General features: G+C 40.9%; 1 protein-coding gene across 3 annotated transcripts in view; it reads left to right on the top strand.

Moving 5' to 3' along the window:
* Positions 1-14,685, top strand: part of RBPJ (recombination signal binding protein for immunoglobulin kappa J region) — a 141,819-nt gene that overhangs the window by 80,650 nt on the left and 46,484 nt on the right. The window contains exon 1 of one of the 3 annotated variants that reach the window (XM_071743797.1): positions 2,606-2,683. The exons of 1 other annotated variant lie outside the window; for it this stretch is intronic. In XM_071743797.1, the coding sequence (XP_071599898.1) occupies positions 2,664-2,683 (20 nt within the window). In that variant the 5' untranslated portion in view covers positions 2,606-2,663. Of the gene's footprint in view, positions 1-2,605; positions 2,684-3,573; positions 3,781-14,685 lie in introns of those variants that run through there. One more of the 3 variants, XM_071743796.1, reaches the window with a different exon arrangement.

Raw genomic sequence — 14,685 nt, 5'->3', positions numbered from 1 at the left:
ATAGCAAACACAGGATTGCAAAGGGTGCAAACCTCGTGTTTAAATTTTTCTACCCCAGCTCTGGAAGTGTTTATATTCATCCCAGACCAGGAAGCAGGGGCTGGTTCCCTGAGGTGCTGGGTGCTTTCAGTTTCCACCAAAGCCACCAGGAAATGCTCACACTCTGCTATGTGAAATACACATTTTCAGCAGCAAGAAGAAAATTCAATGTGTAAAAAACCCTCTCTGGGTTTTAGTATCTTTCATTCCACTGGCTGCTCACATGATTGCAGGCTATTGTTTTTGATCTGAATAGTATTCCTGGCCTTTTGCACTACAGATTGGTTATAATCAGAAAGAAAAAAAAACAAACCAGTTCAATGCTTATTTGTTCTATAATGTTCCTCTGTCAGTGATGGAAAGGACTACAATATATACCTGCTCCACTATGCAATTAATTTGGTTATTAATCAAAATGCCTTTTTCGTAAAATATTAAGAGTCTAGACACTGCAGATTATTGTGTGCTATATTTTTAGATTTTCCAGTTTGATTCAAAACACACTAAAAGAGGGGCCCCAGAAAATGACCATCTAGAGGCAGTCCATGGCAAATATCCAATAACCATTCTTAATGGAATGGAGCTAGCGTGAGCTGAGATCATTCTTTAGCCTGGGGAGGAAAAAAAAAAAAAAAAAAAAAAAAAAGAAAAAAGAAAGAGAAGATGTTTTTAGGAAGAGATTTCCAAAGGGATTATGAGTTTCTCTCTGCAAACAATACAGAGGATTTCCAGCATGCATTGTGCTTTTGCCGAGAACTGCACCTATGAGGGAGCCAAAGTCCTCTCATCCCGAAGGAGGAGGGGGAAATCACGGTGGGGAAAGTCCCTTAATAATGGCAAACAGCAGCTGTTAGTACATTGAGTAGAGTGACAGCAAATTTTGTCACCAAGCAATCCCTTAAAGCAGGAATTAACTTATCTGAGGCATTATTAATTGAATGAGTGATAGCAGCAGAGAGTGTATGTGGGAGAGAAACCTGGGACTGCTGAAATGTCTTGTTTCCTGATTTGGGAGGCAGCAGAGGGACAGAGGTGAAGTAATAAAAATGATGTGGGTTTTGGAATCTCAACGGATCTTTTTATCAATGTTGCATTTGTGCTTGAAGTTGGATTGACATTTTATGCTAAAAAGGCACAGAGGAAGCTGACCAGACAGTACAGAACCCTTGATGTAAAAGGATTTTCAAACGTAGTCCTTTAATGGGCAGTCAGACTCACAGCTTGAAGTGGCCATTTTGTTAAATTAATTAAAAATCTCCTTATTTTTCATGATGTCAAAACACTGGAGCATATCCAGGTAATTGACCTGTAGATACCTTCTGTTCCAGTGCCTATATTCAGAGGTCTATCTGAGGTCACCACAAGGTTTGCTTTATTGGAGTCTTGGCAGATTCAACAGTTTTTGTTTGCTAAACAAATATATCTTACGCATGTTGGTTGCAGATGACAACAATATTGTGAAACCAAGCTTTTCATTGAAAACCGATTTTTCGAAAAAGTGATGTAGTATTTCTGTGTAAGAAATCGAATAGATCTTTCTCATAGCTCTGCCTCTACATCCCCATCTCCTACTTGTTTTTTATTCACTTTTAAGGCTCTCTTTTCATTTATCACGGGTTTCAAGGTTTTGCACGAACTAATTTTTAACCTCTGTAATGAATGAGGAAGCGTTTGTTCTGTGCTGCCGCCAATTGGGGGGTTTTGACTTCTACAGCTCTGCCCGGAACCCCAAAGCTGTTTGTTACCAACTTGGGCTCCGTTTTTCACGATTTAAGCGGTTTGAAGAGAGAGCAGGCCTGTCACGGACTGACAAAACTTCCCCAACACCTCTGCTCTGAACTCCTCAAAACATCAATTTTAGACCGGGGGAGAAAAAAACCAAAAAAAACAACTTGCCCCATGCCCCCGCTCACCGCCCACCCCACGCCGGGGCCCGCACTGCCCCTCACAGCGGGCACTGAGGTGGCTGCGGGTATCCCCAGAGCTCTGCGGGACAGCGCGGGGCCCCCCGAGGCCGCCATGTGCCGGGCCCCCCAGCAGCACGAGGCGGGCCGCCCCACTGCCGCTTCCCGCCTCGGGGGGGGTGTAGGGGGGTTGCGGGGCAGGCGGCCGCGGCTGTGACCTCCCCTGCCCGGCGCTCCAAGCCGGTCCCGCATCTCTCCATCCCCATACGCTGGTGGCCCCCTCTCCCTTCCCTCCTCACCCCGCACGGTTTGTCCCCCCCAGCCGCCCGCCTCTGTTCCAACCTCCCCCCCCATCTTGGTCCGTCCCTCCCTGCCCGCCCGCGGGTGGAGGCGCCGCAGCTGAGGGAATCCCCCGGTTTCCCCTCCCCTCCCCGCCGCTCCCCTCCGTTCTCGCGAGAACTCCCCCTTTCTCCCATCTCTGCCCGCCGCTCTCGCGAGACCCGCGGGGTTCCCACGCCTCGGCCGCTGTTGTGTCTGCGGGGACAGCCCCGCCCCTCCCCCCCCCCACCCCGCGCCCCGCGCGTGTCTCACGAGCCCGCGCACGCGCGCTCCGGGCCCGGGAAGGAGGAGGAGGAGGAGGGGGCGGGGCGGAGAGAGGGGGAAGGGAGGGGGGGGAAACGCTCTCGCGAGAGTAGGAGTTTTGGCGAGAGTTTGTGGAAGATGGCGCCTGTTGTGACAGGGTAAGTGCGGGGGGTTCGCAGCGCCGCGCCGGGAGCCGTCTCTTCCCAGGGCTGGCGGAGCCCCGGCCCCTCGCCTCCCGCCCCTCGGCGCTTCGGCCGCCGCTCTGGGGAAGCCGGGGTTGCCCTCCGGACGGCGCCGGGGCAGGCCCCGAGACGCAAACCTCCGGGGGGCTGGGATCCCCCCCGGGTGGGCAGACGGGAGGAGGCCCCCCGCACCCCGGGTGACGGCTCCCCACCGGCCCGGCTCTCCGGAGGCTCCTCGGAGCCGGGGTCCCGGCGGGGCTGGACGCTTCCTTTGCTCTCCCGGTCTCCGACACGGACACCCCGGTCGGGACTCCGTGCAGGGTCAGTGATCGTCCCCGCTGCTCCCAGAGGGGGATCCCTCTCCGTGGGCTTCCTGGAGAGCAGCGGAGCCCAACGGGGAAGGGACGGGAGCCGGGGCTGCCAGAGGCCGTTTCCCCTTCTCTGTAGCCCCAACTCATCCTGCCGCAGGACGGGGACCCCCAGGCTCCGTCGGCCGCATACCGGGAGCGCTCGGACAAAGGCTCTCGGTTTGCGGCGAGCAGAAGTTGAGCGCAGTGCCTCAGAGCCCCGCTCCAGCCCCCTGGCCCGGCGGGGCCCGGCTGGAGGCCCCCGGCCCTCCGAGCGCCTCTGTCACTGCCACGGAGCGCTCTCGGTAACGCCGAGACCCGTCAGGCTTTCCAGCCCTGCTAGCAGGACACGGGTTCTCTGAGGCTGGAGGACTGAGATCCCATTTCTCTCCTCCCCGTGCACCATTCCTAAGGCTTTGTTGAGTTTTTATCTGCCTTCCTGCCAATATTGCATCGCAGTGAAGGGTAACAGCTTCTCCGCCCCACTAAGCCACGCTGGATCGTAATGAATGATAGTCGCCATCCCTTTCAGCCACACTGGGTATTTATTACTCAACCACGGCTAGCCAGCTGCAGCGTCTGTCACTGTAATAAGTGACACCCTTTTAGCCACCTACAGCTGATGAATAATAACAGACCCACTGCTGGTATACAGCATGCAGCCTCACCTGCAGCCTTACATTGCATATTGCCATCCTCACCACATCTTGAATTCTGCTGTCTATTGTAAGTGCCGTGCCCTTAATTTTGAACTCTGCTCAGCACGTGTGACTTTGCTCTAGGTGTTGAGGGAAGGCAGTCAAGAAAAAGAATGGGCTGTTTCTGTCTTCCACCTGTTAGTTCCAAACGAAATCTTGACTGGTGGAAGTACTACCACGTCTTTCTAAAGCGTGGACCTTATTTTATGATTTCACAGTGTGTCTGTGACCTTCTGTCTTCCCTGTGGGATTACATTGTCTACAACATTGGCTCTGTGGTTAGGGAGCAACAGCCTGCTTGGGGGTGGGGTGGAGTTGGTGGTTGATGCTTTTGTTCTCGTGGAGAAGGTAGCATTATGGTATTTTGTTGTTTTGTTTGGCTGCAGCAGTGTTTCCAATTCCTAACTCTTGTTTGTCAAAAACTAAATCGAAACTTTTGCTTGATTTCGCTCCTGATAAAGGCATCTTGTGGCTCTTACACGTTTTCCCAATTAAATGTTCTTTTTGGAAGCTGGTCTTGTTTGTTATGGTTCCTGGAGTGTACTATTTCAGAGGTTAGAGTTGAAAGAAGGGAACAAATGTGGTTAAAGTTTGCTATAAGTATTAGTTTGTGCTCTAGTTAGTGTGTAAGTTTTTCCACCTTTCTGTTACTTTACTCATCCTGAATATTTGGGGTCCATTTCCTTTTGTTAATTGCTTATTACAGGTTTGTTTTGTTTTCATGCTTGTGTCACTACTTTTATCCTTCTTGGAGATCTGTTAAAATGTTTCCAATAATAACTGCAAATATATTGGGGAAAAAAATCAAATAATTTGAATACTGAGAGAAAAAGTGTTTTTAACAAGAGTAAAGAAAGCTGTGTAGTCTAGGATTTTAATGCTAAATTTGTTGCTTAAAACTTGTAATCTGCATAATATTTGAAAAAGTAGTCTATTTTCTTACTGTTAAATGTTTTTAGCTTTGGTAAAATGAAATCTGGTAACTTGGTTAATGTTATAGTCAGATTACATCAAGGAGCCAGATATCTTCTTTATTATATGACCTGGTTTTGACATACGGCTCTTGTGCAGAGTTGTCTGTGTGTATTAGGATTAAAAATTGATGATACTCTAGTAGCTGAATTTTTTTCAAAATAGTAAAGGCAGTTTTCTTGCTGAACTGTTCTGTAAACGCTGACTTGCACAGCAAAAAAGTGCTTGCAATCAAAAAGCTGTAACTGAAGAGCACAGTACCCAAACACTGCACTGTATTTGTCTCATGGGCAGCTTGCAGCTCTGATGTGTTCTCAAACTTAGAGATAAAGCATATGGCTTTTCTGCAGTCAGTGTAAACTGAATGTAAAAATACTACTTTTTTTTTTTTTTTTTTTTCCTGTGAAAACTGTATCCCTAAGCCTGAATTAGGGTACATAGGTTTATGCTGCGTTGGAATGGAATAGTAGGAATTTACTGCAGTAATTTTGGGGGGCAGTCAGAGTACATTCCCAGTTTCTTGTTTGTTGCATGTGGCACAGTCCTGCTACTTGCGTCTCAGGGAATGTCCTGGTGAAAAATGCTTGTGTGTTCCTTGTGACTGAACCTAAAGTGCACTGTGGGGAAACAAGATATAATGGAAAGGTATTCAGAAACACACAACAAGTAACTGAAAATGAATAATTAACTATTTGAACTCTTATTTAAAATGAAGTGGCTAATTTAGGGCTGGGATTGTGTTTTGGGGGTTTTGTGGAGTATCTTTGGTTTTGCTTGTGAATGGTTTAAGGAAACATATTTCAAGATTCCAGGATTAATGAAAATGTTATTTAATTAGAGAAGCATGTTTTGAGTGCAAAACATTTTGTTTTGAATATTTACTAATCCTGCAAAAATACCTGTAGGCCTCAATTAGTTTGAAAATTGCTGTGCTGTGCCTAACGCAACCATATGGCAGAGAAAATTTCTAATCCTAACAATTTAAATGTGTCATTTTAAAATAACATAAAATATGGAAGGGTGTCTTTGTAGATTGGGACAACCTGATTTTTAAAGTACTAGAAAATAATGCAAGAAGCCACTGCAAAAAACAAACAAACAAACAAAAAAAACCTTGTAAAGATTCCTATATCAGCAAACAGATGAACAAATTTTAGGAATGGTAGATAAAATGATAAAGCTAGCTATAGGTTTGAGTACTTGATTAGCAGTGAAAACCTTTGTTAATAGCAGCAGACAAGAGAGTATTTGGGTTATTTTTCAAGGAGGTTGAGAACTCCAGCCTTGAAAAAGACAAAAATAACAGAGTGGCCTTATCACTGGTATGATGTTTTCTGTAGACACTGTAAAGTAGAAGATTGGTTTGCTGCCACTTTTTAAAGTATCAGACTATTTAAATTATGTGTCTGAATTAGTCATCCCAGAGTTCTGTGGTTAAGAGGTGTTTCCTGACTCAGAATGCTTCATGAAATATGGGTAAGGGAAGACAAATCAGATCTGTGGTAACAGAAGAGAATGTTTGGCATCAGTACAGTGAATGTTAGGGTAGTGGGTCTAGGTGTGCCAGCCATCTGGCCCTTTTGTTTGTTTGTTAATAAGAACTATGGAAAAACTTGTAGGAGGTTTTTAAATGAGAAAGTACTGCTTTATGGAGCTCTCCCAATCATGAGAGCAACAGAGGAGAAGTTCAGAGTGTATGAAAATGTAACATCTTATAAAAAACTTTGACCTCCTCTTTTTCCTAATTAGTAATTTTAGGATGAGAACATTGAGCAGTATGAGGGTCTTCAAGGAGAGAGTGAAGCCAGTAGTAAAGAGAAAAGGGGTGTGGACAGGGGAGAAGACCTCTGTGATTTGACCTCGGGCTAAAAAAGCTGTTCAGGGAGGGCTGTTCAGAATAAATAGAACTGTGTCAGTTTGGGATTTTGGAAGGTGAATCAGGGTGTTTCACTAGTACAGATGTGAACTCCTGTGCTCAAAGGATAAAGCTGCAGCTACTAAAGGCACATCTTAGTGATGTGGTGGGCATTGCCATGGTCTCAAAACCAGGTTATTTCTAGGACTTAGAGAGCCATGGTTTGAGGGCTGATGCTTAATTGATGGTCCTGAAAGTCAGTGACTTGCAGTGGTGGGAGACTGAAGCAGGGATAGGAGGAGTAATGGATGTGCTTTGTGTGTGCTGAGACTGAGCTAACAGGGAGGCATCTGTGTACAGAGACATGAGCTGAGGTGTTAGCTTGGACAAACACAGGAGATTGGAAGTAGAAGGTGTATTTCTGATTGATGGCAGGGACTTAATAGTTGAATTTGAATCCTGGCCCTGACGAAGGTGGAGGGGAATAGAAAGGGATTAAAGAAAAAAACCCTATTGAATTATTTATAAAAATAGTACAGGTGAATGAGAAGGCTCCCTCAGGAGGAGATACTGAAAGAAGAATTGGAATGCTAAGGGATGAATCACGAGAGCAACAATGCCAAGGAAACCAGGGAGAATATTTCCAGAAAAGAAGCATTGCTGCTAGTCTAGGGTGATTGACAGGTCCAGGAAGATAAGAATTATGTATTGATTCTGAGCCTCATAGGGCTACGATGCCAGAAATCTTAGTGAGAATGGTTTCAGTGGAGCTTAAGGAGTGGAGTTAGGATTATATAGATGATAAAAGTGGAATACAAGATGGGGATCTTCAGGCTACAGTTTTTACTGCCAATGGAGGTTCAAACATAGTGCTTATTAAGTTTTGAGTAATAGCATAACTAGGACTATTACATTGTGTATGTGCACATGATGAGTGTTATAGGTTGGGAAAAACTCATTTACAATCAAATGAGTAGATGGTTTTGTGTGACTAACATTTAAATCTTTATCAAGGAGCATGTCAGTCTCAAGTCTGGCTATTGGGAGATCTCTGTGAGCATTGTGTTTTTGAAGTGGTCTTCTGTGAAGCTTGCAAATATTCTTGTAATCTTTTGTATTTTTAGTAGGAATGATTTTGTGAAGTCAAGCTCTTGATTTGGGTTTCATTTGCTTTTGTTGTTTATTTGTGGCATTTAGTAGCTCTTTGTCATTTCTGACTTACTCTGGTTGATACAGAACACAAAGAAACCTTGAAAATAATCTTTTTATAGCCTGATTTCTCTAGAAGTAATCTGTAGACTGTTTTATTAGGTGTAATACATGTGCATTTTTTACTGCTAGTTAAAAGGCAATATCCTTTGCTGATATCTCTTTGCAGAGATAACTCTAAATATGCTGTTCTGTACTATGAATTGCATAACTGATCGTGGGTTTATGAATTGAGAGTTTCTTTCCCTTACTAGTTTCTGCTTTGTAGTAATAGTTCATTTTAAGGTTGTTTTTCATTATTTTGAATTTAAGAAATATCTATATTTAAAAATAATGTGAAAGGAAACTAAAGTAGACTGTAACTACTTGCAAAGCCTTCCTGAGAGACCTCTGGTGCCTTCATGGAAAGATTTGAAAAGAAAGGCTTTATAGTTAGTAACTCATTCCTGGTGAAGAGTATGGTTAAGTTGCAATACATAATTATTTTACACTATGTTTGGTTTTTGATAAAATTGAAGAGAGAAGTGGTAATTTTTGGATTTGTGAAATACATACTACAAACGCGTGTTCTGTCTTATGCAGTACGTTTGAGTCTGTTGGGAATGAAGAATCCACTTTATGCAAAATATTAGTTTCACACTTGGAGAATAAATCATGAGAGCATAATTTTAAAGTTTCAGGACAGCTTTTCTGTCTTCTGTTACCTTCCACCCTGAATTCTTTGGATGTTAATTGCAAATATGTTATTAACTGACCTATATGGCACTGCAGTGTGCTGAATCACTGCCTCCCAAGAGCATTTCCCAGGGAAGGTGTACTTCGAAGTGGATTATTTATTTTTTTACATTATTTCAGTAGTTTTTAATACTGAGCAATTGTCTGCCTGCTTTTAATGAGTTGCTTGTATTTTCCTGCATATTTAGATGAAGGAAAAAAGGTAAATGTCACTAGCTGTATTGTCAGATAAAATCTTAGCTCTTAATAAAACTGAATATGCCTTTTAAGTCTCCAGTATTTCAAGGCAAGTTTATAATTACAGGTGTAAAATATATTCTTGATCTTACTGAGTTTTTATTTTTTGATGTGGAAATGGTTACAGTGTTCTAATGTTGTATGCTTTTCATACTTGCACATAATTACAGTAATTAATAATTAAGATTATACGAGGCAAGGAAATAATATGGAAATTATCTCTTTCCAATGTAAAAACTTGAAAAAGGAAACAGCCAATAAGTCTCTTTGAAATAAAAACTTATTAATAGAAAATAGCAATTTCCATAACATTATTTTCTTACTTAGTCTTGGAAAAGTAAGCGCTAAGCTTAGAGTTTGACATTATCTCATTTCCTGGGGTTCTACTTATGTTGTGATGCTTTTTACTCATAATTTGTGCCTGTGTATTTCGTGGTTGCTACCTTTTTAAAATAAAAAACTGTCAAGTACCCTTTCCAACCCAAAGAAACTGTTTCATTGCCTGTTTCTATGTGACATCATAGGCCACTTTGCAGAGCCTGTGTATACTATTTAAAGGAAAACACTTCATACTCTTCAACCGGAGCTTAGTTAGCAGGGCGGGGATGTAGGACCATGTATCTTCATGCTCTTTTACTTGTAAATGCTCAAACTACATATTTGCAGAGGTAAACTTTTTTACCAAGAAAGGAAGGAAGGTGAGGATTTCAGAATATGCAGTACGAGACACCTCTGTCTTAAGGCCACAGTTTTACATCTTTAGTAAAGACAAAAGCTGTAACAATACTATTTTTGTGTTCTATTAAATATTTTTTCTAATTTTTGAAAAGCTTTTTTTACCATGAAATGTGGTCATTATAATGTTTTATTGTTTTGGTTAATCAGTTATTCAATGGGTGTCATGCTAATATGGAATGATTTGTTCTCAAAATTAGTCTGAACATTTCAGACAACAAACATTTCTTCAGGAAGTTTGTGAGGGTCTTTTTTTTGAACATGTCTATGTATATAAGCCTTAAACATTCTTTTTGAATTAAAGTATATATTTCTGTATTTATATAAATAAAGTTGCTTTCATTTCTTCACTTGGGAAACATGAAGAGCTTAAGGTGGTTGTGTTGAGTTTTAACTTTTCCTTATTTGTTTCTTATTCAGGAACAGAAACTTTATTTTTCATCGTAATTGCATGATTAACTTGTATGAAGTGCCACTTAATCAGTATATTCAAAATCCAGAACACTTGTAATAAGCAACAAGCTATACTGTCAAGTGTTCATTTGTGACTGCTCTGCATGACATTACACCTATTATTTCTTTTATTTTTTCTGCTTCTGGCAGGTGAGAGGAAAGCGTATATATTGCAGTGGGCCCCAGTCAGTATTTTGATTGTTAATTTAATTAATTATAGTTGTTTGGGTTGCAGAACAAGCATTTATAATTTTACCTTTATGAGTAAAGATAAATGCAGACATTTCTTTAGAAAAAAAGAAATGCCAGCAAAAAAGTCTTTCTGCTTGTATTCTTGATAATACTGCTTGGTCTGTAGAACATTTCATCTCCATTCTTGTTTTTTTCAAAGCTGTACTTGTGGTGTATTTCCAGTGTGTGGTGCTTTGGGTGATCACCAGGAAGCTTGGGATCAGAATGAAACTTGATCAGGCAGCCATGAAATTCAGAATTTTCAAAGCCTCAGAGGGGGAATGGAATTGCATAAAATATTGGTACCTAATTTTTGGTGGAAATGGCACAAAGTAAAAATTTCTAGGACCCTTTCTAGGCAGTGTCCTTCTTTTCTCTACAGTCTGTTCTGGCGAGCAGTGGTAGAGGATCTTGCAGGCAATGTTTCTTTTGCAAGGTGTGGGTTAGGAACTGCCAGTATAGAAAATAAGGCTGAACTTGTTTACTCACCAGAAGAATTTGTGAAACTAAGCTTTTATCAGTGTTTGATAGAGTGCAGGAGGTCTCTGATAATGGGTTACGACTTTCCCCAGTGCTCTGACGTAAAGGGAGCTTCAAAACGAAGGTCTAGAGAATCAGAGGTGCTTGTGCTCACTCTGAATTTATGCCATTGCGGAAGAGTTCTAAGGCCTGGCATAATAGAATAAATAATAATTAAACTTACTCAAGTTATTTTGTTGTTGTTGTTGTTGTTCCAGCCATCTGCGTAAAAGCCCTTCGTGTCCTGGACAAGAAAAAACAAGCACAAAAAAAAAAATACTGACTTGCCAAGGTCGAATGCTGAGTCCATGGAGAGTTGGAAACAGAATTACTGGCTCCTGATTCGGTCCTGTGTGGCCATGGGCTGTTTGCTGGGTTTTGACAGGTGGCATCATGTCTTCCTGTGCTACCGTGGATGTGAAAGATGGTCAGAAGATATCAGACTCTCTTAGGTTTTTAATTAGGTTTTAAGAGTGATGGTATTCATAATTAATGTGTCTTGGTAGCAGGGATATTAGAATGAAGAGTGGAAAGATGCTGCTCTTACCTAACAGAGACATAAAAGCAATGGATAGGGCATGACCCTTCCTTCAGGTGGCATGAAGGAGAAGGCAGGGGCACTGCAGTGTGTGGTAACCACGTCTTTATGCTGCTGAAGACACTATTCTGAAGGTGTTTATTTTTGAAATTCAAAGTATTTTACCACCTTTCAAATCAGTCAGCCAGCTCTGGCTTTAGTTGTGAGTGTAAGAATTCAGAAAGGAAAAGGCTTTCTTGGAAGGTTGCTGTTATTCTGCATATATGTGTGTTTCATTTCATGTGCTTTTATTTTTGTTGCGGATGTACAGTGATGACTAGTAAAATCCTTAATAATGTAATATCTTCCAGAAGTGAGAGGGATATAAGAGAACTATTTTGAACAAGTCTTTTCTGTCCAAGTGTTTTCCTGTCCAGATTTTTTTTTACTGCTTTTCAGCACTTTGCCAGCACTGAGTCCTGGGGTGTTGTTTTGGTTTGGTGTTTTGTTTGTTTGATTTGGTTTTTTTCTTTTACATTCCAATTTCAAATTTTTGTTGTATTGCATGGTTGGTTTGGTTTTATTTTGTTTACATGTGTGTTACAGATCTCCATTAATAACTTGTGCAGAGCAGTTAATCAAAATGGGTATTTTGGATTGGGCTTCCAAAGGCTTGCAGAGTGCTTGATGCATAGTGACAAATTTCCAGTCTGCACAGATGGTGCTAACTTTGAATCCTAACTGCGATGTAAAAGTTTGACATCTTCATAGAAATGATAAATCTATAAGGGTGGCTTCCACTCTTCATTGTTTTGCTGCTTATTATGGACATGAATGTGCCACTTAGCTTGTCTGCAAGACTTAGAGAAGATACTATGTGAAGAGAGGGAGTTCTCTAGATCTGAAGTAGTATTTTGCCATAAAGGTCATAAGAAATTGGAGTCTTAAGAACTTATTCTGATATCTACTTTGATTAATAATAGAAGCATTGGCCAGGTTCATGTTTGGTTTTAATAATACAGAAACTAGGATTTGTGTTTGCAGTGCTTACGTTTAGGTAGCAGCACTCTAAAAAATTTCTAAGAACAAATTCAGGAGCTACACTAAAATAAAAATCAGAAATTTTTTGTATTTGTAATGGGCAAAAGACCCGTATTTCACTATAGCTTACAGGCAAAACAAAGGAGTCATTATAAAACAGTGTTTGAAAAATGGCTTATTAAATTTTATTCACAATTAACTTTTTGAAGAGATAAATCATACTTTAAACAGTAGCAAAGGAAAAATGGACCAGGCTCTCAGACTCACATTTAAGTGTTAAAGGCTACCAGAAAGTCTAGGACAACCCTTTTTATTGGATTCCATGAATTGTAAGGATAGTGGTTTTGCTTTTGAACTGCTGCTGCATCTACATGGAGCTTTTGAGAATGCAGAAAATAAAAGGTGAGCTTAGGAGGTATTGCTGAAGGTACCTGTCAGAAGTCCTTCTGTGCGTGTTCCCTGAATCTAGGTTCCTTCTTTGTGGAAATAAAATATATAAGAAGGAACCCTTGACATAACCAGTGGTCTTCCACTATTTTTTCCCTGTAGTTTTTCTGGACAAAAAAATACTTTTTGTTTGTTTGTTTGTTTTTTCAATACTTACCAAGCAATTGGAAGAACTGGATTGACTCTCAGCTGTTCCATCTCATTGCTGTGTGGCACTTAAGGTTAGCAGCAGACTGGTCAGACTTGTCAGTTTGCATCGTCAGGAAAGTCGTATTGCATCAGTTCAAGTTTGAAAGTTTATCTTTTTCAGTTAAAATAGTTCTTAAAAAGTCAAAGAGCAACAGACCTATGTTTGCCACAATTTATTAGGCTGTGATGAATGTTAGGTCTGTAAAGATAACAAGATTTCTTCACTTACTGGAATTTTTCCTCTCTGCTTCTGGTGTGTAGTGTTCAAATAGAGGGTATTGTTTTTATGGTGCTGTCTTAACAAAGATTTTACTGTTGGCACTTTTGACACTTTCTCTGCTGTATTCTGTGTTCTCCTACTTAATATCCCATATTAGGCAATTTCCTTCAATAATGATATTACTTCTTTGGGGTTTTTTTCCTTTAAGATGGAAGATACTATTCTACCAGTGTCCTGATTACTTTTCTAACTAATATTGTCTCTTTTTTTTGGCATTACTTGGAAAATATGTATATACTGCATGACATTCCTTTCCTCTAATTCCAATTGTGATCCATTCCATTCTGCTTCCTCTTGTTTCATATGCAGTATATTACAATAATGATTTTTTTTTTTAACTTGGTTGCTTTCAGTTTTGTTTGCTCCTGAATTTCCTGACCAGACCTCAATTAGTTTTGCTTCTACATCTGTTTATTTTTTTCTTTAATGGGGTAGTACACCAGGATACTTTCTTTCCCCATTTTTGTTGTGAGGTTTCAGTATAAGCTCTCTTCTCTTGATTCCTAGGCAGTCTGTGTTCATTTACCTTTGTTCAGAGCAGTACTTCTAGAGCACTCCTCAAGAGTGTTGCTCCTTGCTTTGGATCTGCTACATTCCTTCCCTCCCCCTATTTTTGCTGTTACCAGTCTTGTAAGGCTTGTGGTGTGCTTAGAGCATCACCACCATTAGCTACAGAATGGGGAAGTCACTGCTACAACTCAGCCAATGGGATAATTTAACAACTGTATGTTTTAAGTCCAAACTCTAATCCTTGAATTTCGAAGCTGGGAGCTTGGCCATGTGAGTCTTTCATATTGAGAAGGGATGTCTAATGAGCACTGGTATGCTGCTTGTCTCCCAGATAAAGAACTAGTGAAGACTGGAGAGAAAAAAGAATTTAAAAGAATTCAAGAGCTCCAGATATTTTATGTAACAAAAGGCAAAACATAGATACACAGAGATAAAGAAAATTAACTTACAAGGAAAGCCACAGAAAGATCCTGTGTTAAAATTTTGAAGGCAGGAAATGTATTTTAGGAGGGCTAGGAAGAAGACATAGTGGAGGATCAGTTTATTTTGGAGGAGTTTCATTATTTCCTTTCAGTACCCTTCTCTCTTTTGAAATGTTTGAGTCTTCTTCATCCTCTTCGAAGTGTGTGGGAAGCTGTTTTGTTATCCTTTTGCTACTCTAAGGGGGATGGATAAAATAGAACTTAGAATGAACTTAGAGACTGCAGTCAGCTCCTAGTGGCTTTGTAAGGAGTATATTTAAATCTGAAGAAAGAGGACACTTTGTTCTTACTAGCATGGTTCATTTCTAAAGCAACAGAACTGGGAGAAAGGATTGGTTTTGAAGTGGTGAAAGCAATTAAAGGAAAGTTGAGTGCAGGTTGAAAGTTTAAATTCTGTAAATAAGCATTTCCTAAAAGGATAGATAAACTTCAAGTAGTTTGTTTTACAGCTTGGTTATAAAACTTGAATATTTACTATACAGAAAGATTTAACCCCTAAGAGCACATGTAACCCTAAGGGC

This window comes from Heliangelus exortis, chromosome 4, assembly GCF_036169615.1.
Source record: "Heliangelus exortis chromosome 4, bHelExo1.hap1, whole genome shotgun sequence".
Taxonomy (NCBI): domain Eukaryota; kingdom Metazoa; phylum Chordata; class Aves; order Apodiformes; family Trochilidae; genus Heliangelus; species Heliangelus exortis.
The sequence above is the reverse complement of the archived record's forward strand: the minus strand, read 5'-3'. Positions and strand labels throughout refer to the sequence as shown.